This window comes from Pholis gunnellus (genome assembly GCF_910591455.1).
Source record: "Pholis gunnellus genome assembly, chromosome: 18".
In the NCBI taxonomy this organism is placed as follows: Eukaryota; Metazoa; Chordata; class Actinopteri; order Perciformes; family Pholidae; genus Pholis; species Pholis gunnellus.
In genome coordinates, this window is record NC_136545.1 from 3,604,990 (window position 1) to 3,630,681 (window position 25,692).

General features: G+C 41.0%; 1 protein-coding gene across 1 annotated transcript in view; it reads left to right on the plus strand.

The window, feature by feature from the left end:
- The first annotated feature begins 227 nt into the window (after positions 1 to 227).
- atp8b1 (ATPase phospholipid transporting 8B1) overlaps positions 228 to 25,692 on the plus strand; it is a 31,814-nt gene continuing 6,349 nt past the window's right edge. Inside the window, exons 1-21 of the mRNA XM_079179580.1 lie at positions 228 to 357; positions 8,437 to 8,619; positions 8,787 to 8,884; positions 13,202 to 13,315; positions 13,426 to 13,524; positions 13,938 to 13,999; positions 14,332 to 14,404; positions 15,820 to 15,890; positions 16,480 to 16,562; positions 16,865 to 17,023; positions 17,681 to 17,769; positions 18,627 to 18,817; positions 19,968 to 20,052; positions 20,374 to 20,497; positions 21,745 to 21,788; positions 22,422 to 22,578; positions 23,427 to 23,615; positions 24,213 to 24,325; positions 24,477 to 24,641; positions 25,039 to 25,150; positions 25,527 to 25,602. Of these exons, the coding sequence (XP_079035706.1) occupies positions 8,454 to 8,619; positions 8,787 to 8,884; positions 13,202 to 13,315; positions 13,426 to 13,524; positions 13,938 to 13,999; positions 14,332 to 14,404; positions 15,820 to 15,890; positions 16,480 to 16,562; positions 16,865 to 17,023; positions 17,681 to 17,769; positions 18,627 to 18,817; positions 19,968 to 20,052; positions 20,374 to 20,497; positions 21,745 to 21,788; positions 22,422 to 22,578; positions 23,427 to 23,615; positions 24,213 to 24,325; positions 24,477 to 24,641; positions 25,039 to 25,150; positions 25,527 to 25,602 (2,270 nt within the window). The 5' untranslated portion in view covers positions 228 to 357; positions 8,437 to 8,453. The remainder of the gene's footprint in view (positions 358 to 8,436; positions 8,620 to 8,786; positions 8,885 to 13,201; positions 13,316 to 13,425; positions 13,525 to 13,937; positions 14,000 to 14,331; positions 14,405 to 15,819; positions 15,891 to 16,479; positions 16,563 to 16,864; positions 17,024 to 17,680; positions 17,770 to 18,626; positions 18,818 to 19,967; positions 20,053 to 20,373; positions 20,498 to 21,744; positions 21,789 to 22,421; positions 22,579 to 23,426; positions 23,616 to 24,212; positions 24,326 to 24,476; positions 24,642 to 25,038; positions 25,151 to 25,526; positions 25,603 to 25,692) is intronic.

The following is a 25,692-nucleotide window of genomic DNA, read 5'->3' on the forward strand; positions in this document are numbered from 1 at the left end:
AACAATTCAATTACGCACCTTTTACCTGTGCGTCACGTGACCAGAAACTCCTCGGAGCTAGAGCTTCCGACTTTGCGCACGTTTTTTTTTTTTTTAAAGGAGCTATTTATTATCGTTCGAAGCGATGGGCGTGTCGGACCGGTCCGGCAGGTTCGGCCGGGGGTAAAGCAGGTGAGGGGGGAGTGGGAGGGGGCAGGAGAAGAAGTACAAGAAGGGCGGGGAGCCGCCGCTGCCTGTCAGCTCTCTACAAGCAGGAAGAAGAGGAAAACATGGTGCGGTGACGAAACGCCCAGGACACCGACGGAGAGCAGCGTTCACCTCTTAATTTTTAAATAGAAATCTGTCGAAGGACACGCGGTAAGTCCAGTTGAATGTGTGAATGTCCATGCGTGTTTTACGTTGAGTTTTTCAAACACAAAAAGGCTTAATGGCGTTTAAAATGCACAGAGGGCAGGTGACGGTTTCACCTGGGCGGCTGCTGCTCGACTCACCTTCCCTCTCTGAGGAAGCGTCGCTGGTTTGGAACTAGTTTGTTTTGGGGTTAAAATATTCGCTTGAAACGTTGACGTTGGCCTGTAACTTGTGTTTTAGTTGATCATTTTAGTGTCTCTAGTTTAAAAAACGTGTAAAGTAGCAAACTGTTACAATAGTTTCTTTGTCCATCTCTGTTGATTAAGGAATGTAGACTCTCAGTCAATGCAATTCAACAGCAGTAGGCCACACCTCCAACATGATCATTGAGTGGAACCTTTTAACATTATAGCCTTCACGTTGTATCAGGACGGTTCTTTTATAAGTTATTAGATTGCCTTAGTTTACTAGGTTTACCTAATAAACTGGCAACTGAATACACATAAAGGATTGTATTGATAAAAGTAGTGATGTAGCTGAACACCACATTGGTTTTTAAGACTATTTTTTTGAAGTTACTGAACAGTACAACCAAACTTATTTCCCTATTAATATAATAAATATTCTTACCAACAAGGAAACAAAATGCCACATCACATTCCAATCACAAATTGAACACTTTGAAAGATTTTTGGTTTTGAATATGCATCAGTTACTTTTTCAAATACTTGATAGTTACTTTTGGAAATTACCATTATTCACAAGAGGATAAATGAGATCCACCGCATGAGAAAAAGCTGGTTCCCATTTTTACTCCCGTTAATTCCTTCTCCCAAATCATTGGTTAAGAACACCGGGAGATAATGCCAGGAGTTGAGGTTTTAATGATAGCAAGCTTATGACAGGTGTGTCAACTGCATGCCAAATTGATCAGAGCACACGTGGCCAAACGGCCTCCTAAGTTACCACATGACCGGTTGCTGATGAGCAACGTGGCGTTTAAAAGGCTACGTTTTTTGAACGCAGTTTGGTTCGGTGCTCACTCCACATGAAAACGCACCAGGCTAACCCTACATCACTTCCAGCGAACTTCAACTGATTGTGCATTTTAGCATGATATTTGTACACTGTCTTTTTGGTATTGGTATTCAAGTGTAGGTGTCTTCAGCCCTGGTATTGAGGGAAATTAAGGAAATCCTGCATCTGTGTTTTGTACTTTTGCATTGGTTTGAAAGGGTTAATCGCATTGCTTTGAGTTCCATCCCTTAGTAAGTGATAGGGAAGCTGTTGGATGGGCGGACGGATGAGTCTCGGTAGGGACATGGAGGAGAATATTTAAGATGGGGAGAAAGAAAAGGGGAGAAACCCTCAGAACTTTTTCCTTTTGTTCCTGCTGTGAAACGTCACCGATCAGTGTCTATTTCTACTGACATGAATCGACGTTGCCCACAGATGCAGTTTTCTGTTCCAACTATAACTTGTTTTGTTTACAGCTGCCTCCCCGGTCTAAGGGAGATCTTTCCCAGTAAAGAGAGAGATTCTGGGTGGAGTGTAACTTCACCATGTTACAACATAAACATGTGACGGACAAACAGATGCCGGGCAGCTTGTGAAACGCACCCACACGGTGCGATAGCTGGTGTTGTTGCCTCTGAACACAGTGACTCCGGGTCCGGGTGTTTTTTCCATAAACAAGCGGCAGAGAGTCTCGGTCCTTTTTGCTTATGGAAATGTTTGGACCTTGAGTTGAGACCAGCGACTGAGAATTTGAATTGCGTCTTAAGAGTCAAATTGGATTCGAAGGGTTTAGCTGAGGTGTAGACGTCACAGCCTCTTCTGTGTGTTTAGATACGTTTGGGGACTGAAGCTGTTCAGACGGCGAAGTGTTTGTTACAATCAGATTATTTCTTTTTTGTTGTTGTCTGTTTTACATGTTAAAAGGTTTCGGTTTCACCAGTCTGTTGTTAAATTAGTTTTTAAATTAAAGTTCAGAGCCCTTTGTGAATAAATAGGCAACATGACACAAATGCATACATCTGCGTACAAACGTATCTAAACACATCCCACAAATGCGCCCATACAAATGCATGCCCGTAAATATATGCGATTGCACATACACATGGCCACATGCATGGGACCCTACCCACCTGTAGGCAAATTAAGAGTCAAATACAATTTGACTACAAAAGTAATGTTAGTGTTATTTGTTGGTTTTGGGGAGCACTGTATGAATTCACTCCGAGTGTCATTTATCGTGACGTCTGCCGACGACCGTGGCTTTAGACTGACATCACCCAGAGAGAAGTTGAACCCCTAACTCTGGCAGTGTTGGTGCCTTGCTCAAGGGCTGTTCATGGATTCGTTGTCAGGACTCTGAGTGAAATGCTGAATAAGCTCAATGGAGACTCGACTGATTGGCCTTCATTTAGCTTCATTAACAGCCCACACAGACACACACAGACACATACAGACACACACACACACAGAGAACAGTGGACTGAATGTGAACATGCTTTCAGTTCTGAAGCTACTAGTGGATTCATTGATAATGTTAACAACATGCATTTATTTTATTTCTCGAGCAGACATCCAGCTTCACCAGCTTGAGGATTTACAGCTATTTCTGCTCTTCTCATGATAAACGGCATTATAAATAGACATCTCTGACATTTTAGAGACTAAACATTTAACATTTATTTCATTATTAATAAAAATAGCCCATAGATTAATTGATAATGACAATAATTGCCAGTTACAGTCCTAAAAAGGCTCTAAAACGCATATCAGCTCAACTTTAGCCTATAAAACTGAGCCAAAGTGAAGAAACGAGTGCTTGCTTCCATTCATCTGGGGAGCTGTTTGTAGATCCAAGAAATTCTAGTTGTAAATATCACAGGTCCCCTTTGGAACAGTGTGTTGTGCAGCTTCAACAGCGACATAGCTATGATTTTTTTAGTTTTCCTAATTAAAGTTTTCTCTACGGCCGCGATGTAAACAGTAGGAATACCCCATTCATTGTGAGTGTGCATGACACTGTACATTTCATAACTTCAATGCTCATATCCTCTCTTGGTTAATTAACAGCTGATCTGCTCCGAGCACATCCACCGTCTGTCGGCGGGGCATTTCACAAGTCGTTTTTTGTGTATAGTGTACGGGGGGGGGGGCAACGCAACAGGACTAAATGCTCTTGCTGCAACATATTTGTGTCATGTAGTTTTATCACCAGACAATCAGAGGACTGCTGTTTTTTAAGTGAGCACAGCCTCTCACTGATGTGGATAAAGCTCTATGTGCAGAGTCACTGCATCAAATGGTATTCCAGCCGAGAACAGGCAGTCTTTATTCTTTTTGTTTCCCACCTGTTTAGGTCCACACACACACACACACTCACTCACTCACTCACTCACTCACTCACTCACTCACTCCCAGGTGCCCCAGAAACCCGACTCCGCATTAACCTGACACGCTCGGTCACACACACACACAATTACATTCCCCATCACAGCGGGAGCTCATCCCGATGCATAACGAATAAGTGAAGTATCTTTCACTCTTACCGGCTGCAAAGGAGGTTTTGCTTACTGTTCTTTTGTTTGTTAGCAGGCGATATCAAAAAAACGTCTCATTGATTTCAATGAAATTTTGTTCAAAACTCCACAGACTGAAAAGAAAACAAGTGATTAGTTTTGGTGGATCAGGTTTGGTGTCCTGGATCAACAGGTTCAACACGAATCTGTCCATGCAGGCTAAAAATAGAAAAGGTACTATATTAACTTGATCTGCCAATATCAATTGATAGAAGACAAATATGCCCTGATTGGTTTAAAAACCCCTCTGTCTGTTTTCCGACAAGAATTGTTTTAATTCACAAATACCTGTGTAATAAATGTGAGACTGAGAGAAATCGATATTGGTTAAACCATAGTTTTATGTTCAGACAGATCGGTGACGTTGCTGAACGTTTCGCAGGATAACGTCAGACCCAGATTGTGTTATTCAGATGTTTCATGAATAGACAGACGCTTCAGAGAAAGTATGGTCATGAAATTTTGCCTAAAAGGTAGTGAAAATGTATAGGTTAAAACGGATGTATGTATGTATGTCTGTATATGTGTGTGTGTGTGTGTGTGTGTGTGTGTGCAAGTTTTATTAGCCAGTAGGTTTGCTCTGGGAACATAAAATGCAAAAACTGTGATCGTAAATGTAAAATAATATTTGAAGAGTTGATCTTTTTCTTTAAAGGGCTGTTGGAGCTGGACACCGTGTCTTCAGGGTGTGGGTCACCAGTGTAGAAACAAAGTCCCTTTATTTTATCTTTTGTTTGACGCGTCCTCCTCACCTCTGAGCGAGAGCCGCACCTCCTCCCTCGTCTCAGGTTTCAGGTCGTCGCTCAGGTATTCTCTCCTGTCCCACTCCCCGTGAATCCCTCCCTCCCTGCTCTTTGTTGTTGCCATAGCAATGCTTGGCACGAAACCAATTAACCAAAAACCTGTTTTCCGAGTCGAGCGATCCTCGCAGCCCTGCTGCTGCTGCTGAACCCCCGGTTCTCTTTTTATTTTAGATGAGGCTGTGTAGCTGTAGCTGTCACAGAAATGTGTCTTCATTTACTTCAAAACTTGACCTCAAAAGTAACAGTTGATTATCCTGAAAGGTCCTCCTCTATTGAGACTGTGGTGTTTTTTGTTGTGCTATGTAGTTTCCTTAGTGGCTCTCAAACTTATTCTGTCACACCCCTGAGCCCCCCCCCCCCCCCATGTGTGAGTGGCGTGGGCTGTTGGTGGCGCCTCTGGTTCTGAGCGTAACAGTCGCATACATTTTTGTTTCTGTATGTGACTCATAGCTAGAGCACTCCATCAAGTTTGTCAAAAGAATAACTGAGAGAGAGAGAGAGAGAGAATCCGTCCCTTTGAAAAGTTAGAAGCCAGGAAGAGGTTGGGGTAGAAGGTAACTACGACTCCCAAGGTGCTTTTGGGGTAAGAAACAATTTATTAGAGCTGCAACGATTTGTCAGACGATCAACAGAAAAATAGTCGCCAACTATTTTTGATTAGTAGTTTTCATACAAAAAAACGCTGTTTTCAGCCTCTCAGATAGGGAGATTTCCTGCTGTTCTCTGTCTTCTCTTATACTAAACTGAATATCTTTGGCTTTTGGACAGACGCAATGAGACATTTAAAGACATCACCTTGGAGAACCTGGGATGGACATTCACTATTTTCTGACATTTTATCGACCAAACGATTACTCTAGAAAAATAGTTGATTGATTATGACTATAATTGTTTGTTGCAGCCCAAGAATTTAGCAGCTCCGGCGTTATGTTTTGTTTAATAAATGTGCTGCTGCTGTGATTCACGCCTCAGACTGGCTTCTTCTTCATGAGCTAATGGGAATTAGAGTATTGTCACCTGTCTGCCGTGCGAAACTGACAGAAAACCCACGATTCCTTAGAAATGCAGTAGAAGAAATTTCAACTGGTGGCCATAAGCTAAATATGTAATCGCTGAATCATCCAGGAGAGTCCTGTGTTGAGGATATCACGTCAAGAAAAACACTTCTGATCCCAGCGGCTCCTCGCACTTCAAACGGTATCAGAAAAACGACTCCTCTTTCTCTCTTCATCCGTCCATCTCAGAGCTGCCAGCACCAGAGAAGTTTTGTCTGTTGTTTCCACATGGATCACGTCCCCCCCCCCCGGTCTTTGCTGGATGTCCAGACTTTTGTCCTTTTGAGTTATTTTTATGTATTAAGGGAGACGCTACATGAGCAGAAACCAAAGGGGATCTGAAGGAGGGGGGTATCGAGCCGTTTAGGGGGGTATGGGGGGCGGTGCTGGATCCACACTCCACACAGCCACTCTAAAACTACTTTAGAAGTAGTCTTCTCTCTAGAAAACCGTGCTGCCTGACCTGTTGAGCCAATCAGATTTATGACTTGACTGTATCCTTACACCTCAGTGATTTAATACACAACATATAATATCTGGAGAGGACACAGGGCCTCATTTAGACCATGTATTGTGACATGCCTCCAAACCATGTCAGTGCAAGTATGAAGTAGGGTTTCTTTTCTTTCACAATCAAGGAACCTTTATTTTTAGCAGCGTGCGTGCCACCAGCGATGACTCGTTTCTAAAAGACTGACGCAGGCTTAAGTGGAGGTTGTGTATTCCTTTGGTGTGGCACGTCGTTTGACTGGATGTCTCAGTCTATCCTCGGATGAAGATATCTGATGTCGAGGTTTCCTCTAGTCCATCTGGACTCAAACTGCTGAAAAGTGCCTCAGACTCGTTTCAAGACGACCGGTGGTCATCTTGGAGGTTTTCCTCTGGGAGGGCAATGATTCCTCTTTTATTTGCTTCATTGTTTTTCATGTGCAGACTTGTGTGACCCGCCAGAGCTTCATTCAGTCACAGAATATGCAAAAAAACACGCTATACTACTGATCTACCCAGTAGTATACAAAGTATCTAAAACATTAAATTGCATGCATTTGTTAGTGATAAAAGCTGAATAATATAATATACTTCTATGGGGCATTCTGCATAATAAGTACTTACACTTTTTATTCTTTTAAGTACATTTTGTTGATACTTTTTACTTAAGTAACATTTTAAATACTGTATTTCCTCCACCACTGCTAAATAGATGTTAACAGTCCACAGCCGTGCTAGCAGCTCTATGAGGCTGTACTTGGGCATAGTGGTGCTTTGAGCTAAATGTTCACGTTAGACTGTAAACTTCTGCCCTTCATGCTCTTGTATCTAGGCAATAAACTTTCATAATAAAATGTGAATTCCTACCAACTAAGTAAACTAAAAACTACGCAGTGATGGAACAGAAAATGGACATATCTAGAAGGGGGAAAAGACATTTGGTCTGGACTATAAACGGCCCCCTTCTCTCTCTTCAACGCTTCCATTTCACAAGTTTGAGTCCTGCCGTAGTCCCTGCGTGACCCTGTGGACTGCTTTTTAGGTATGTTTGTTCTTGGAAACCGGACTAATGAGCCTTATCAGCTGTGCTAATGGACTCCTCCACATCATTAAACATTAAGCTGATGGGAAGCACCAACCCAAACTCTGCACCTGCTAACCAGGAGCCGTCAGGCGGATGATTTCCACTGATGCAGCGGATTTGCTCTTTAAAAGGCTCAGTAATACACTGAAACAGCTGGGTATTGTGGTTTTTATCAAATGTTATTCAAACAGGAGGAAATGGTGCTTTTGTTGGGGACTATTTTCAGCAGTGGATTAATACACAGTCGCTGATCTCGTGAGTATTTCCGGTGGCGGGACGGTGTGGTCCAGACCTTTTTCAAGTGTCGACTCTAAACGCCGTTTGAATCGGGCGGATACGTTGGTCTCTATTGAGGGAAAAATCGAACGATCAAGAAGGTGCGGTCACATTCCTCAGAGTCGCACACGAGTGCATGTACATTGTGACACTTGAACACACAAACACGCACCGCAAAGTCATTACACAACGCATCTCATGACATAAGGAGGTGAATCCGAACTGCAGCTCTTTGTTTAATGAGCATCGATGGCTGTACACAATAGATTGAGTGAAACTGATCCATCAGCTGGATCATAAAGTCATAATGTTAAGACATGCAGATTACCTCTGACTTCATCTCTAACAGCTGATTGATGTATTGTCCTTGTTTCCTGATTCACTGGATCTGCATTCCTGTTCCGTCTGTGCTCTTTCTTGGTCTGATCTTTCCGGATACATTTTCACAGTCATTTGTCGTGTTTGGTTTGTCAATTTAGGGAGAGTCACTGTTGCTGCAAATGTCAGCTGACTCGGCGTTTCTTTGCTTCTCTCCACCTCATTTTGAGTGTCTGAGGCCTGACGATTCTTCAGTATGTTTGTACAGTATTCAATAATTCCAACCGTTCATGCTTTTGTTTTTTGATGTCAAAATGTCAGTTTCTGAAGGGCCATTTCCAGTCCATTGTCAGATTGTTGGTTTCGGAAAGTATAAAAACCTGTTACCCATTTGTGTTCTGAACGCTTTAAAAATCTGAATTATGTCATGTTACATTTATTCATGAACTGCAACTTTTCTTCTTTCTCAGATACCTGAGGTGCCAAGATGAATCGGCATCGTTTGGACTCCCAGGGGCCTGATGATGAGGTCATGCCGTACAGTGACGACGAGACGGATGACGAACTGGAGGCAAGCTCTGAAGAGGAACCAGAAGAGCCGCCAGGAGCCCCGCCAGGAGCCCCGCTGCCCCCTGTGGAAGCTAAACCCAGCGGTGAGTCGCTTAAGACACACTTATGACTCTTTTAATTTAATCTTTGAGTGAACTTCACACTCATAAGAAGATGGACCAGTTTCATTTTGTGCGTCGTACAAAAACATTTATTGTGTAGTTTACATATTACATTTTAGTGAAGGAAACCATATTGTTTTCTGTTTCAGAGATGGGATGGAAGGTGAAAGCCAACGATCGACCTTATCACCAGCTGCCAGAGTTTCAGAAAAAAGTCTTCCTATGCATCAAGAAGAGCAGATACTCTGTAAGTTCTGTCATACCTGACGTAAAACCGCTGTTTATTGGACTTTAATGCACCTTTATCCTCATCCTTGTTGGTCCTGGTAGAAACTAATCCTAAGCATATAAAGCATAGCGGACACACCCTGGACAAAGACATTTTGTGTTTGGCATGTTTTAAATGAGCCGTTTATCATGCCGCCTATATTTCAAATCATTCATCAGTCATGAGATAGATTTTCTTCCTTCAAGGCTGTCATTGGTTTCAGGTCATTTTTAGTGGTGCAACAGATCATAAAACACGTGGTTTGGATCATATGATGGATCGGTTCACAGAGAGCAAATATAACTTTTAGAGATCCCAGATGATGATTTTTTGCCACCGATACTAATTGCTGATCATTGCTGATCCATAATGGCAGATACAGATCCCTTTTGTGGTTCATTGTAGCAGCTGGTCTACAAAGCTCCGGACGATTATTTATTTTTTTTGCCACCGTCACAAAAATCATTTCAACCGCTCTGAAGTCAGTAAACCACCAACAATTCTAAATGTTATCCTTTTACTTTGTTATAGTGATTTTTTTCCTTTATAAAAACAAGGAAGTAAAAGATTGTATATTAGTAGTTTTAATGATGTATTATAAGCTGCTTATAGCTAGTGTTAACAGCTCATAATTCATCTCTAATATCTATTTATGTTGTTGTGAAAACGTCTCCTTCAAACAACTAGATTTATTCAAGTTTGTCACCAACACTACATTTTACAAGATTACATGTGAACACATAATGTTATCATTTACCTTCGCCCAATACTCATTTTCACTGAACAGAGCTTGAACGCATTGTAATGTAACTGACATAATGTAACTCCTGTCAATTTAAAACTACTGCACGGATCACAGATCAACAATAGTCCGTTACACCACTAGTTAATTTCTATCACAATCAACCTGCAGAGAATTACACTTGCAGTAGAGAGTTGGTTGATGAGTCAACATTTCCTGGTAGTTTTTTGTCTACGTTACTTTGTCATTGTGGGTTATGCAACGGTGTTTAAGGCAAGTCTCCTATTCAAAGACTGGATAAGACCAATGCATCCACAAGTCATACTGATAGAGATTCAAACCTGCAAGAGTCAGGAAGTAATTACTACCTTTCTGTGAGACCGTGTGATCCGCAGCTATTGCATGTCAGAATCAACCTAAAACCTGAAGGATGATTTTGGAAAATGTTTAAAAAGCAAAAGCTGAAAAAAATGGCTAAGACTCAAAACTGAGACCCAAACTCGTCCCGTACCCACGTCTTTTATGACCAGATCCAACTGATGCTACAAAATGTTGAGCCCCAAAAGATACAATTATTGGACAGTGATACATGCCAACATGTCGTGTTACAGCAGCACATACGGATACGTCCTAAAATCCGGAAAGAGAAAAGCAAATGAGTTACGCAGATACATCCATCTTAAGTTTGCTGCTATTATCAAACATTAGCCACCATAAGTTAAAGATCACACTAGACCAAGTAACGCTGAAGTTGTACTTTGCGAGTCTGCTAGAGTCTGTTTTGACATCAGAGGGTGTACGCCTGGGTTCAGTGCGGACGTCCGCAAATTAGTAGTGACCGTGTGGACAAGTCTAATATAGATCGATAGATGGAGACTTTATTCATCCCCAGGGGGAAATTTGTTTGTAGCAGCAGCAAGTTACGGAGTAGAATAAAATATGAAGTATGGAAATGCACAATATATACAGTACAATAAAATAACAGAGCAGATATTGAATTGAAGAAATAGAATAATAAAAAATAAGATAAAATAGAATAAAAAGTAAAAATGCAAAAAAATAAATAAATGCACAGTATATACAATGAATTAGAATGGTATCAAATTAACAACTAGGTAAACTAAATAAACTGAACAGTAGTGCAAGGATCACCAACAACATAGAAGTGGTGGTGTAGCGATCTACTGCGTGTGGAATGCTTCCTCCTAGCAGACAGGGTAAAGAGAACTACTCTGCGTCCTTGGCAACCACAGCGGCCTGTGTACGTGTCCCTTTAGGAGTATAAAAGACTGCACCAGCAAAACCCCTTCTTGTATTGGATCAGTGGGTGTTTTATTGCTCATCAACATAACTTTTCATTTGTAAGAGGAAGACTGTGCTATTTCTTCATTGAAAAGTAACATGGTTAAGCTTTAAATCATATGAATGTTACAGCTAGCAGGTTTGTAATTTCTGATCTCTTTTTAACTGTTAAACCCTTTTTAAATGAAATGTATGCACCATAAGACACAAGATAAGTATTACTGAGCAAACAAAAGCACATGTAAGATGGGCATTAACCGACTTCATACTACACGTCTATGAGGGATTTTAGCCCTGAGAGAGACTGAAACCTCTGCACGAGGGAGTTAAAGACGGTTTGTAGTGAAAAAAAAAACAAGACAGAAGATCAAAGAACTGGTTTCTGTGATAAGATGATGCCTAAAACTAGTTTAGATCACAACTTGTTCGATCTTTTGAAAGACCAAAATAATCAACTTGATACTTTGGAATCTTAGTGTGTGATTTATTACAAAGCGATGAAGTTCTGCTGCAATATTTGACATAATTGTTAAAGAACAGTGAGTGTAAAACAAGAATCGCAGGTTGAATTTGATGAACACCAATAAGGAAGTCAGCTGTGTTAATTTGATATTATATGTGCTTCCTCCTGATGTCACCTCTCTGTTTTTGCCTAGTCATTTGAGTGTTTTTGTGTCGTCTGTCTTTGTGGAGGCTGAAAGCTGATCATCCAGCTGGGCCGACCTGTATCTCACTAATAGACACAGCGAGACTCTGTGGGACTGAAGCACAACATGTTTCTAAGAACGGTAACCCTTTGTGCACTCTAGAGTCCTAGATCTACCAGAAAGCTGGTGGAGTTGTCAGAGTTCCGATGGTTGTCTGTAATGAAATGCAGCTCTTATCTTATTACTGACGTCCCTACTAACTGGGCCACTGCCTGCACAGTCAACCCAGACACTTACTAGTGCTTCTGTTGTAGAGGAGGCATTTCAGCAAAGCAATACTCTAACCATGTCACCTGTCCATATACCTTTGGTCTGGGACCGTTTAGGCTAGTTCCATTGTTATTTATAAAGCATCCGATGATATTTTTAGACCGTAGTGTTCTTCCAACTTTGTCGCAACACTTTGTGTTTTGAAAATAAAACTGGTTTCCCCAGTTTGGTGTAGAGGAAGATGATTGTCCTGCGCAGAGTCCTGAACTCAAGCCCATCCAACACTTTTGGGGTCAGAACGGTTGATGATGTTCTGTGAAATAAAACTCTCAGAACAGATCTGGAGCTGGTAGGGCTTCAGTGTCTTGGTGGGGGACACTGTGGGAGGGACGGACTCGCCGCTGAGTGGAAACCAGGCTGTAACGTACACGTTCAGATGGTTCGCCTCTGCTGCAACACAGCACTGCCTCAGTACTACCAACACCATGAGAACTGACGATTCAGGACAAATGGTTCAAGGTGCAATTGGTTTTCCCAATCAAATGCATACTGCAGGCAAGAGTATGTATTTTGTAAAGGCAGCTGCAGTATGTACTGATGTGAAACCAGGCAGCAACCTCCAATAAGGAAGTGCCTTAAACTTGCATTCTCTCTAATGGCCAGCAGGGGGCGTCTCCTCTTGTTGCATAAAGAAGTCTGATTGTATGGAAGTCTATGAGAAAATGACTCTACTTCTCTCTTGATTTATTACCTCAGTAAACATTATAAACATGAGTTTATGGTCTCAATCTCTAGTTTCAAGTCTTCTTCAATACAGCATGATGTTCATTTAGTAAGATATGGTCCAAATATGGTCACTCGCGCTCCCTGGTTGCAAAAAACATAATGGTTGTGGCCAAAATCGGTGACTGCCGAAATGGCAAACTCAGGGCTTCAAATCTGCAAATCAATGAGTGCCGACACCTCGACTGCGTCCACTTCTTATAGACAGTCTGAGTTAAACTTAAAAAATAAATTAAAAAATCCTCGAAATCCATGCAACAGTTTATTAGGGTGGGTCAAGGGTCAAAACTGCCTAATAAGCACTTTGAAACACATTTGTTCTTTTACGAATTTAAAGAGATCAGTAAACTGGATGACATCACTATGACATCATCAGGGTTATTTTCTCAGAATATCTCAATCATTGTGCAACAGTTTTCACAGGTTGAGTAGTATTCCTGATGACCAACAAACCGCTCTTCATGTTTAAAATCGGCGTAGTGCCCCTTTTTAAGATGCATATTTTCTGCAGTTTGACTCTGCACCCATCATATCATTGTTTCTTCTCTGCAGGAAAACTCCATCAAGACGTACAAGTACAACGTCCTCACCTTCCTCCCTCTGAACCTGTACGAGCAGTTTAAGAGAGTCGCCAACCTCTATTTCCTGGCTCTGCTCATCTTACAGGTACATCTGAAAAAGAGATTAACCCCCTGTCTTCTGATTTATAGTGCTGCAATTAAAAAAAAGGACAAATAAGTACCATCAACTGTTTTTTTTGTTTCTTTTTTTGTTAGATTATTCCAGACATTACTACTCTGCCCTGGTACACCACACTGATTCCTCTGGTGGTGGTGCTGGGAGTCACTGCCGTCAAAGACCTGGTGGACGATCTGGTAATACTTCTCTTTTGGAAAGACACACACACACACACACACTGCTAAATCCATGTCAGGTTTTATCATTGTATTTTGAGTACTTTTAATCAAACACCTTCAAGCGCAGGCTGTAGGTACACACATTTCCAGAAATCATCCATAGACCTTTGAGAGAATGCTGGCAATAGCTTTAAGAACGTTTTATACCAGTCAGTTGTAATTTAGCTGATGCACAAACATGTACATTTTTGAAGCCAATACTGTAATACAAAATTAAACTTATAATATTAAATAAATATTAAAAATCAATTTCAGACAGAGATCTAGAAATCAACTGATTGCTGTTCAAGCTCCAGTACATTGCCATGTGATTACATAAGTAGGAAGTTGTCCGTTTTGTCCTGACATCTTTTTAATTAAAATTCTTCCAGGCGCGGCACAGGATGGACAAGGAGATCAACAACAGGAAGTGTGAAGTGCTGCTGGACGGCGGGTCAGAACAACAAACATTTTCTATTCACTTTGAGTTATAAAACAAGATATCCTCTATCTTTAAATAGCGACGCCATTTTTGAGAAATGCCAGTAGCTCAAGTTCTCTGTTGACCACGTGTTTTAGAATCTGAACATTAAACGTTAAAAGAAACATTTTGAGCATTTATTTAGCATTTTGAAATAAATGTACTTTGACATTTGACGCATATCAAATTTGTATTTGAGGTTTGTTCTTGTACAATGTGGGCCAGTAAGTGGATGCTTTCTTCAAACTTTCTTGTCCTCCATTTAAAAAAAGAGAACAACATACAAATATCGGTCTCTGCTTCAGGTTTCAAGAGTTGAAGTGGAGAAACATCCAGGTTGGAGACGTGGTTCGTCTGAAGAAGAACGACTTCATTCCGGTATGATGATTCATGATCATTTTTTTTCTGGAATGTGTAACAGTAACTTGGCTGACTGACTGAAGCAGGTAAACGGATCAAATGCGCTTGTGTGACTTCCTGCAATTTCCAGCTGACCCAAAGTGGCACCTCGAAACCATGAGAAATGTCTTTGTTTATCGTTGCCAACTTTGAGAAAATTATAATTTTTTATCTAATTTTCATAGACCTATAGTTATTTTTAAAACATTTTATGTTCACTCTATCAACAGTTATACTACCTGGTTACATCGGTCACAATAGTTGTCCTGTATCCTAGTTAGGTAGCGATAACGTGCCTAACTGCTGTAGATCTGTTCAGGTTCACGGTCAGTAAGTAAGCACATATTAAAGCTAGGGTAGGTAATGTATTTTAAATACATTTGTTGTTGTATCAGCGATCACTAAATCAAATGATCTGACGATAAAAGAAAAAAAACAAAATCTGGTATCCGTGGCTGTCGCAGGACAGGATAAGCCCGCCAATCATTTCATTCGCTCTAATGAGACGATTGGATGGGCTACCTCCATGCGCGTCTTTTGGCGAGCACTCATTGAACGGCCCCAGAGGCATCCTCGAGCTGCTAGCTTGACAGCTGTGAGTGCTAACAGTAGCCATGTTCATTGTTGATGTTAACTTTGATGATTTTGGGCATGTGGCTTTCATTGACCGTATTCTTGCTGGTTGTCCCAGTGTTATCTATGCAAGCTTCAAAACAACAATTGCTGTTATTATTTAACAAGTAAACTGACACGTTAAAAATATAATTACATTTTGTATATTTCTTAGCAGAAGAAAGCATGACCATAATACAAGGTCCAAAAAAAGTTAGCTGTGTTTTTATTAAACTGCAGAAAATTCTGTGATGTTCAACATCTAGTGTCAGTGAGCCAAGTTCAGACCTAAGTTTAGGCCGATATGAGAACGCACTGAGCCACTCTTCTATAAATGATCTAATAATATCTGATTGGTGATGAAGTCAAAGGCTGTGCCAGGACCCAGTTAGGTTAAGATGAACGAAGTACCAGTGTGTGAGGTTGGAACAGAAGAGATCAATTGTGACTTTTGTGAGCAGTACCGTATGCTGAAGATTTATAAACCCAGAGATAAAATAATTAAAATTGTGTTGAAAAATTAGCTGTTTAACAACAACGACAGCGGTGCTCTGTGTAGAAGACCCGCTCCCTATGTAGATGTAAACAGCACACAATATTATATTCCATTTCTGCTTAATAGATCCCTCTAAATCCTACACACTGGCCTTTTTGAAGCAGGGCAGAAATGCACCAGAAGCAGATGTGTGGTCAAATTTGAGTGTTAAACCCTTCCGAATGCTTGATGAATTGCTTTTTAAAAAAAATTTTTTAAATGTGTATATCTTTTGTATCCTCTTCAGGCTGACATCCTGCTGTTATCCAGCTCCAACCCAAACAGCCTCACCTATGTAGAAACAGCCGAGCTCGACGGGTAAGACTCTCTGACCGTTTTTTGTTTTACCAAAATCACACAATTGTTATCGTAATTTAGTGTTAAGGACACTTAGTTTTGAACTGTAATATTGAATAATGGAATACATTCTGTTTGGCGATGCTGCTGCTCAGCGTTCTTTGCTCCGACAAGTTTTTGTTTGAGCCGTAGTTTCTTCAAGAGTTCAGTCAATACATTACGCACGATAAGAGGAGAGTAAATGTGTAAAGAGCTTCTGTCAAGAGCTAAACAAACTAAAACCATGTGACCGGTGTGACCGTATGTTCTGTGATTAAGTGAGAAACGCCTTTTAAATCAAACAGAGGCCTACATTTGGCTCTAATGGAACTATTAACTAGCTATGTGGCACGCAGCTTGCATCAGAGAATATATTTTTAACCATAAATAAGCTTTATTTATCTTGACTGATCACGTTATTTCCTAACATGAAGTGAAATTAAACATTTTTTTAAAATCCTTTTCATCTTAATCTACCTTTGATGATCTTGTATCTGTTTACCTGTGATTGGGCTTTCCTCAGGGCTTGGTTTTCAGTCTGTTTTGCATATGTTCTTTTTTTCCCCTTCAGGGAGACCAACCTGAAGTTTCGTCTGGGACTCCGAGTGACCGATGAGAGGCTGCAGGAGGAGCGTCAGCTGGCTGGGTTTAATGGTAGGCACGCTTCACTACTACAAGCCAAGTTTATTTGCATAAACCTGATTCACTTTTAGTCACTCAAACAGACTTTTAAAGTGAAATAGAAATAATAAAAAAAATATGAAATTGTTTATTTAAAATAATGATGCTTTGCTGTTGAGGGAATTAATAACCATAACCGTATTGAAAGCACATTTATTTTGCGGTATTTAATGCAGGATATTCTTAAGGATATCGGTGAGCTCGTTACCTTCTTGATAGTTCACTTTCTAATGTAATTTAAAAGCCGCCCTCGTGTCCTTTCGTCTCTCCCGAAGCTCTGATCGAGTGCGAGGAGCCAAACAACCGCCTGGACAAGTTTGTGGGGACGATGCTGTGGGAACAGGAGCGCTACCCTCTGGACCTGGACAACATGCTGCTCCGAGGCTGCACGATCCGAAACACAGAGGAGTGTCACGGCGTGGTCATCTTCGCAGGTGAGAACCCCTCGACACGAGATGACATCACTGCAGAAATCTGAAATTTATGAAAAGAGCATTTTAGCGCTGTTGAGTGTACACTGAAGATGTGGATAAGCGACATCATCTTCATCATCAGCTCAACTTAAGTTGATTGCAGAGTTTAGAAAACATTAACACATTTATTATACGTAACAAATCACTTTACATATGTTACGTAAATATGAAAAAATTAGTTTTTATTTTCTTTCTTGCGTTAGGTGACCCCCGATCCATATGCATATGAACAATCCACATTAGAGCTGAAACAATTAATTAACTGTTGATTAACAAGAAATGAATAGTTAACAATTTTGATAATTCATTACTTACCATCTTTGTCTGACATGATAGTAAATTGAATATCTTTGGCTTTTGGGTTGTTGGCACCACAAGAGAAGACATTTGAAGACGTCTTTTGCATTTCTCTTTATTTTGACATTTTACAGTCTGAACAATTTATAGATTGAGGAAATTCAAATAATTGTCACTTGCAGCACAAATCAATCACCATTAATTCCTTATTACCAAATTAAATTTAACCTTGATGGTAAATAATTCAGAATATTATTGATGATCAAAAACTATGACTGATTGCAATGGTTATTGTTCACCTTTTGATATGTGATGTCGTAGGAGCTGACACCAAAATCATGAGGAACAGCGGGAAGACGAGGTTCAAGAGGACCAAAATTGACGAGCTGATGAACTACATGGTTTACACGGTAAGACAAGTAGGAGATGAAATTCATCAACATCACAATTCATTTGTTTTTTTCATTCCTCTCCTTTAATCGTCTATCTTCCTTGTCGGCTACAACGGCGTATCTGAGTTCTAAATTTGCGAGACAAAAACTGAGCGGGTTCTTGTCAAGGAACTATATCACTCCACTTTGCAAGGTTCGATCAACCTCATCACACCATAGATGCCACCTTCTAAAGACTGCGGGACGTGAGCCGCCGAGTGCAAAAATGTTAATTATTAGTATTTATTTATGTTCATAAACAAACACAGAAAGAACATGAAATATAACGTATGTATGAATCTTTCAGGACCTTCACTTCGGGCATCGTAAACAGCAATCTTTAGGATTTATCTGATAACTCATTGGCAAAATAATACGCACAACAGGCCCAACATGAAGATGAAGTACAATGCATACCGATGTCGGCATTCATAAAATGACCCAAAAAGGACAACAGAAAACGCGTATATGTATCTTTCAGGAACTTCGCCTCGCTCAGAGGTCATCCTTAACAATAGAATACAACTTTGGACGCAACAAAATTCAGACGATGGCTGGCGTTACTACGGTTTCGCGCTCGGTGGCTCACGTTACAGCAGTGTTTAACTTTTTTCACATACACTTATGACTTTATAATCTCGGCCAATATTACATTTTTTTCTTGTAAATTTACAATTTTGATCTCATAAATTCATAATATTACGACATTTTTTACCTACAATGGCCCTAATATACCGTCGTCTTCGGCTGCATGTTCTTTGTGTGGTTTATCAATATTACTGGGCCTTTTTGATAGTCACCCATTGTGTAACTGCGTTTCTGTTCCCTCCCTTTAGATCTTCGTGCTGCTGATCCTGGTGGCGGCAGGTCTGGCCATCGGGCACAGCTTCTGGTACGAGGAGATCGGCTTAAAGGCCTGGTATCTGTACGACGGCAAAGACCAGAGCGCCTCCTACAGAGGCTTCCTCAGCTTCTGGGGATACATCATCGTCCTTAACACCATGGTGCCCATTTCGCTATACGTCAGGTGAGTAAAACCTTACCCACTTATTTAGGTGGATGAGTAGTGCCAAGGATACTGGATTTGAGTATGAATGTTACGTTCCCCTTCCTGTAGTTTGAAGGTTTGTGTAAAAGGGAGGTCTTTCTGCTGAGTATCTTTCTAGCTGCAACAAGTAAACACCTCTGTTACTAAATGCTGACTTCAGAGAAGCCCTATACTACTGGCCTTGTCATAGACAGTGTAAAGTATCTACGCTCCATGGAAAAGATTACTTATACCACAGAATTACTATACTATGGCTGCAAAAAGACATGAGTGAAATGGGATTGTTAGGACTCTCAGGAAACCTTTGCTTTGTCCCTCCCCTCAATGCAGATTGCATAGAATCGCCCGGCACCGACCAGCGTCCGATAGACTATCCTGCCCGGCTTCATAGACTCTCATGCAATCGAGAGTTTCTTTCATTTTCAGGCTGGTTTGGTGGATTTGGTGCTGGTCAAACTTAGCACCATCATAAGTTTGTGACTTACTTATCTTTTTTCAGGCTTTGAGAGAGAGTAGCTCATGTTCACAAATATTGATTGAACTTCTCTAGGCCATGGACGTAACATGGAAATTCTTAATAAAGTTGGTTTTACCCTTTTTAAAATGTGAAAAACAGAATGGGTATGACCCACATTCAAAATACATTACACCCAAATATCTACTGTTCTCTACTGAGGGTCAGATGTCATCAACATGGCTCAGAGAATTTAACTTTGCTTTCCTCTGGAAAACATCTGCAAGGTGCAGCTATACATCTTTAAACTAAATAAATACACAATTAAAACACTTTCCAGTTACAAATGCTCTTTCTAACTTTAACTAACAAACACAGAACAGCATTAGTTGGTTCCTGATTAAGTTTGATGTCACCGTCGCATTTCATTTTTCAGAACGCCAACACGGCCAACTTCACTGCACTGCATGGCCGTTAACTAGTTATCCAAGATAACCATGTTAGCAGCAGGGAGGCTTCATAGCATTGCTTTCCTCTTCTCTACCTCGTCACTTTTCCACTCAGCTTCAGCAAGAAAACCTGTGGGGTTCTGACACATCGTTGTCAGAGAGCAGCTCCACCTCCAAGAAATAATTGTCTAAATTAAAATCCATCTCCTGTGTGCTTTGTGTTCAGTGTGGAGGTGATTCGTCTGGGCCAGAGCAAGTTCATCAACTGGGACCTGCAGATGTACTACGCAGAGAAAGACACACCGGCTAAGGTACATTACGCCTGCTTTTATAGGTATTTTTAGCTTTCTGACTTTACTCTAAATGTAACGCACAACACATCCTGTGCACAGAGGATGTATAATTTTTTTTCCCCCAAGTTTTCCAAATTTCAATGTGTTTTAACAATCAGGTGTATTTTCTAACGGTGTAACTTTTTACAGCTGAAAACAAAAGTGAAAAAATTGTTTTTTTTTTCATTTTTACTGACTCAACTCAAGGTTCACTTACTAGCTTTTTTGGCAGTGATATCTTTACCCTGATAATGTTTTCACTTTTCATGAAATCAATGGTTGCCCCCACCCCCCGTACAGGCTCGAACCACCACCCTGAATGAGCAGCTCGGTCAGATCGAGTACATCTTCTCCGACAAGACGGGAACTCTCACACAGAACATCATGCAGTTCAAGAAGTGCACCATCGCTGGACGCAGCTACGGTACCGATCCGCTTTATTTCACTCAAACACAAAAATGCATGTTAATGTTTGATATGTCAGTTAGAACTGAATTGTCACCCTGGCAGAATTAGAGCCTCACTCCCAGTTACTGAAACTCTAACTATGGCCTTTCTCAGGGAGGTCACCCTCTAGTTAGAAATGGAAAGAAACCCATGGAGGTAAATGGAGGTGGTGGAGGTAAAGAGAAAGGAGAGAGCGACACCTGCTGCCTTTTTATTAGAATGACAACTGTTTTGTTGATAGCAAAGCCATCTACAGTGCACAGAAGACCAGTTTCTGCAGGCACTAATGTATTTTCTCTGCCTGAACCGACTGACAACATTGTGTTATCAGAAAGATGAAGAACGAGCCTTTTAATGATCCATTTGGTCAAATACCAGTTCACTGCTGCAAGAAGAAGTTGAATTTAGATAAGAGCAGAGCAAACAAATTGTTGAGTAACAAATCGAGGAAAGGCAACAGATTCAAAGTTTGCAAACGGGTTTGCTGTGTTAGTCTGTGACACAGGTACAGAGCTTCACTAAGGAAAGCAAACACGACGGGGAGCTCCTGTGGGGCGCTTTCACAAGCCATAGTGTGTTTAGTCCGAATCGGAGGGAAATTGATACTTTTGGTTTGTTTTCTATTCAGTCTGGATCGGTGTCACAGTGCACAAGTTAAAGCAGACCAAATAAAAAAATCCATATGCCGAGGAGTGTGTACAGATGAGCAGGACTCGACACTAATCTACTGTGCCCAAGAATCTCCAATGCCTTTATTATAGTCACTATTTCTGTGGACTTGGACTGGATTTAGCATGTTTCTTTATTCGCCCAGATGTTAAGCAAACATTGGACTTATGGAGAAGTGCAAGTCAGTCCTCTCCAACTAATGTTAACCTGTTGTTTACCTGTGTCCATCTCAACAAATGCCACGCAGGCATCCCATAATCCCCTCCATTTCTGGATTACTATTTCACTGCAATGGGACAGCACTAGGGTTCGCCCAAACAAACTTCACCAGAGTTAGATGATACGGTCTCAACATTGGCTTGTGAAAGCTTCCTAGATTTGCGCCCCAGTATGAAAAACAGCATGTACAAACTTCATGGAAATCAGCAGGAGACATAAACATGGAGATGAAATAATCCCAAAACAATATTCTTTATGTGGTACTTCTTCTTCTGCATGTGTGTATGTGTCCTTACAGCCATGACTCATTCCAAGTTTTTGCTCTCCTGTCCACAGGTGACCCGACCACAGCTGAGGGAGTTGTGCTGGACCGAGGAAAGGTAATGTTTAATTAAATATAACTATTGTTGCTATAGAAGAGAAGTTTACTTCCAAAATATCATGATTCACATGTAAGATGTGACAAAACGTTTTTAAGGTTTATCAAATGTGTCTTTGTAGGAGAAAGAAATGACTTAGACACATTCAATTTCATTCTCAACATATGGAAAGTGATCCATACTTTAGATTGTAAATAGATTTTCAGATATTGATTGAAAATAATGATATGTAACGGTACAATACTGAAACAGATGAATTACAATTTGTATTTCACAAGTCTTGATTATAAAACCACTGATATGCCTTTTTGGTGATCAATATAAGACATACAAAACGTGTAGAGTGCATATTATCTATTTATTATTTATGAATATCTTTATTCAAGCAGGAATTGTTTTTAAAAATAATAAAATGGACAAAAAAAAATCATAAAGCGTATGACACCGATAATCACTATGTATATTAAAATGATGCACAACAAATATAAAAGTACTTCTTCTCATGAAAATGTTTTTGACTGCTAAGCTAAAGAGGAAAAACTATTATTCACAACAAAATATCGTTTTTGATCATTTAACTACTTGCGTAACTCACCGGAATAAAAAGACTATTTCTACTTTCCCCCCCGTTAGCCGGTCGACTGGAGCTGGAACCAGCAGGCTGACAAAAAGTTCCAGTTCATGGATCATTCTCTGGTTGCCCGCGTCCGATCCGGGAAGGATAAAGATGCTAATGAGTTCTTCAAGCTGCTCTCTCTCTGCCACACCGTCATGGTGGAGCACAAAGAAGGTAATCCTAAGATCCTTAGTTTGGGGCAAAGGGAGTGGAGCTAATGCGTAAACCTGTCTGTCAACCCTAATGCACCCTGAAGAGTATGTTTTGAAGTTTGAAGAAACAAGCAGGAGTAACAGCACGAGTACTGCTGTAGACGTATTTAAGACACCTAAGAAAAGCCATAACAGTTTAAGTGTGCGGTATGTTTTCAATACTTTCACCTCTTTACTTTCCCTTTACACAACCCTTTCCAACGTGAGACTGAAGCCGTTATCTATGCTCTTTTCAAAGCCACAAGACTCCGTTATCAGAAACAGTCACTTTACCTCACAGAATCCAGGAGTTGCTGGTCTTCCGCAGCCTTGATTGGTTAGTTATTTTGTGTTAAGTGGAACTTTGGTGTTTTTAAAGGATTAGTTTGGATTCCTCACAGTCGCACAATAATAAACAAACTGATGGAGGCAATGGTAGACCAGTGAGGTAAAATCACCGTTTCTGTAAATGGAGTCTGGTTGCTTTGAATAGAGCATAGATGGATATAACGGCTTCGGTTCCCGTTGGAAAGGAGGGCTGCCGGTAAGGTCCACAGCAGTACCCCTGTGCTGGTACTCCAGACTGGGGGCGTGTCGACCGCCATCTACTGTAGCTTACACCCTGACTATGGATAAATACCTCTTACAACCCCACTTTAAAACATCCAAAGTATCCCTCTAATGCTGCATTAAGCTGTATTTTAGGTATTGTCAATGAATCGAATGAAAATGGAAACACTGCACAGACGGGTGCATTACCACAAAAGAGAAAACTGCAGACGTTGCATTGAACGGGACCTGCTCACGTATGGGTTCACATCTTCCCCTCAGGCGAACTGGTGTACCAGGCGGCGTCTCCCGACGAGGGCGCCCTGGTGACGGCCGCCAGGAACTTCGGCTACGTTTTCCTGTCTCGCACGCAGGACGCCATCACCATCAGGGAGATGGATCACGAGAGCACCTACGAAATGCTGGCGCTGCTCGACTTCAACTCCGACCGCAAGCGCATGTCCATCATCTGTACGAGTGCACACACACACACACTATTGTGCATACAAATACACATGCATTTCTGATTATGTTTTGGTACAATAGTTATAATAACAGAAATAATAAGTAGTGACATGCCAGCTGTCAAAAACCTGCTAAGTGCCATTTTGACTTTTAAGTAGAAGTCACTGGCATACAATGATCAGGCGTTAGTCTGTCCGGAAGGTTAGCATTGGAGCAGCTCCTGTTATGCCAGCTACACAGTCTTGCAGATTTAGCTATGCTCGACTTTAGATGGTCGACTCCACAGGCGTGAACTACAGTCACAAATCTTCTGATATAAGATTTAAAGGTCCAGTATGAAGCATCTATTGGCAGAAAATGGAATTTCATATTCATAACAATGTTGTCATTACTGTACAATCACTTGAAGCTAAGAATAATTGTTGCTGTTAGCTTAGAATGAGCCCTTAGTATCTACATAGGGAGTGGGTCCTCTTTAAGGACAAATAGTCCTGTTAGGAACTTGACACAAAGTTTAGGACTGGTCCTGATTTTGGGACTTGACTCAATAATTCGTAGCCAAGGTTAAATACTCGGTTTCTTCTCTCTCTCTCTCTCTCTCAGTGAAGTTTCCTGACGGTCGCATCCGTCTCTACTGTAAAGGAGCCGACACGGTCATCTACGAGCGCCTTTCCCCAAACTCTAGACACAAAGAAACCACCCAGACTGATCTGGACGTGAGTTGGCAGAACCTTCCTCTCATTTTGCACTGCTGTATTTAATACAGCCAGTCTTTGAACGGCAGACATATGTAGAGAAACCACAACATGCGTGTACGCAGCTGTTTTTGTTTTGAAGGAAAACACGGTCCGCTTTTTTGTGCTTCAGGTCTTTGCCAACGCGACGTTGCGGACGCTGTGCTTGTGCTACAAAGACATCAGCACAGGGGAGTACGAAGCCTGGTCCCGGAAACACAAGGAGGCCCAGGTGTCCATGTCCGACAGAGACGCCGCCCTCGACCACGTGTACGAGCAGATCGAGAGCAACCTGATGGTGAGTGGAAAACCGTTGACCTTGAAGGGACTCAGCAGCTCTTTGTTGTTTTTCTCTCCATGTCTCCCTTAAAGGTCGAGTGTGTAGCATTCTGAGGATCTATTGGCACAGATGGAATGTTAAATTCATAACTTTGTTTTCATTAGTGTAGAATCACCTGAAACTAAGAATGGTTGTGTTTTCATATCTACATAAGGAGCGGGTCCTTTCATGTTTTTACATTACCTAATACACGCTTGGAAAAGGGAGTGGTGAGCGGAGGTAGTATTCAGTTTGTTGCAATCTGCAACCTCACCGACGGATGCCACTACATCCTACACACGGCTCCTTTGGCTCTAGTTTCATTATCTGATTGAAAAACTGTAAAAAAAGTAACCGGCCGTGTCTCTCTGTTCAGCTGATTGGGGCGACAGCCATCGAGGACAAGTTGCAGGACGGAGTACCAGAGACCATCGCTACACTGGCCAAGGCCGACATCAAGATCTGGGTCCTGACTGGAGATAAGAAAGGTACCATCGGAGTCTGTTGGTTGGGCTGTACTCATGATCATGAGGCAATAACAACCTCTGTCTCAATGGGGGGAAAAAAACAATTGTTAATTGGTTGAAGTACACTTTTGGAAGTAGGAATGAACCTGCCTCTCTTTATAATATTACATAAAACTTGATTAACACCAACCTTCTAAGATTCAATAATGTTGCCGTTAAGCTGCTTCCTCCTTGATTTGGTACGTAGGAAGTGAGCACTGGAAATGCTGTTTAAAAGCTACAGATCAAAGCATTTGAGCATCTGATCAGAACGTGCTGCGGCATCCGCTTTAATTAAAAAACAAAACAATTCTTGTACAATGTTTGCTCCCCTTAATTTGAATGTCTTTCTCCCCAGAAACGGCAGAGAACATCGGATTTTCTTGTTCCCTTTTGACAGACGACATGCAGATCCACTACGGAGAAGACATCAAGTGAGTTGATTTAAAATGTCACTGCTTGAATAGTAATATATTATTTATGTATATATTTATATCTCTACTGGGAGGAATTATTTAAGTTCC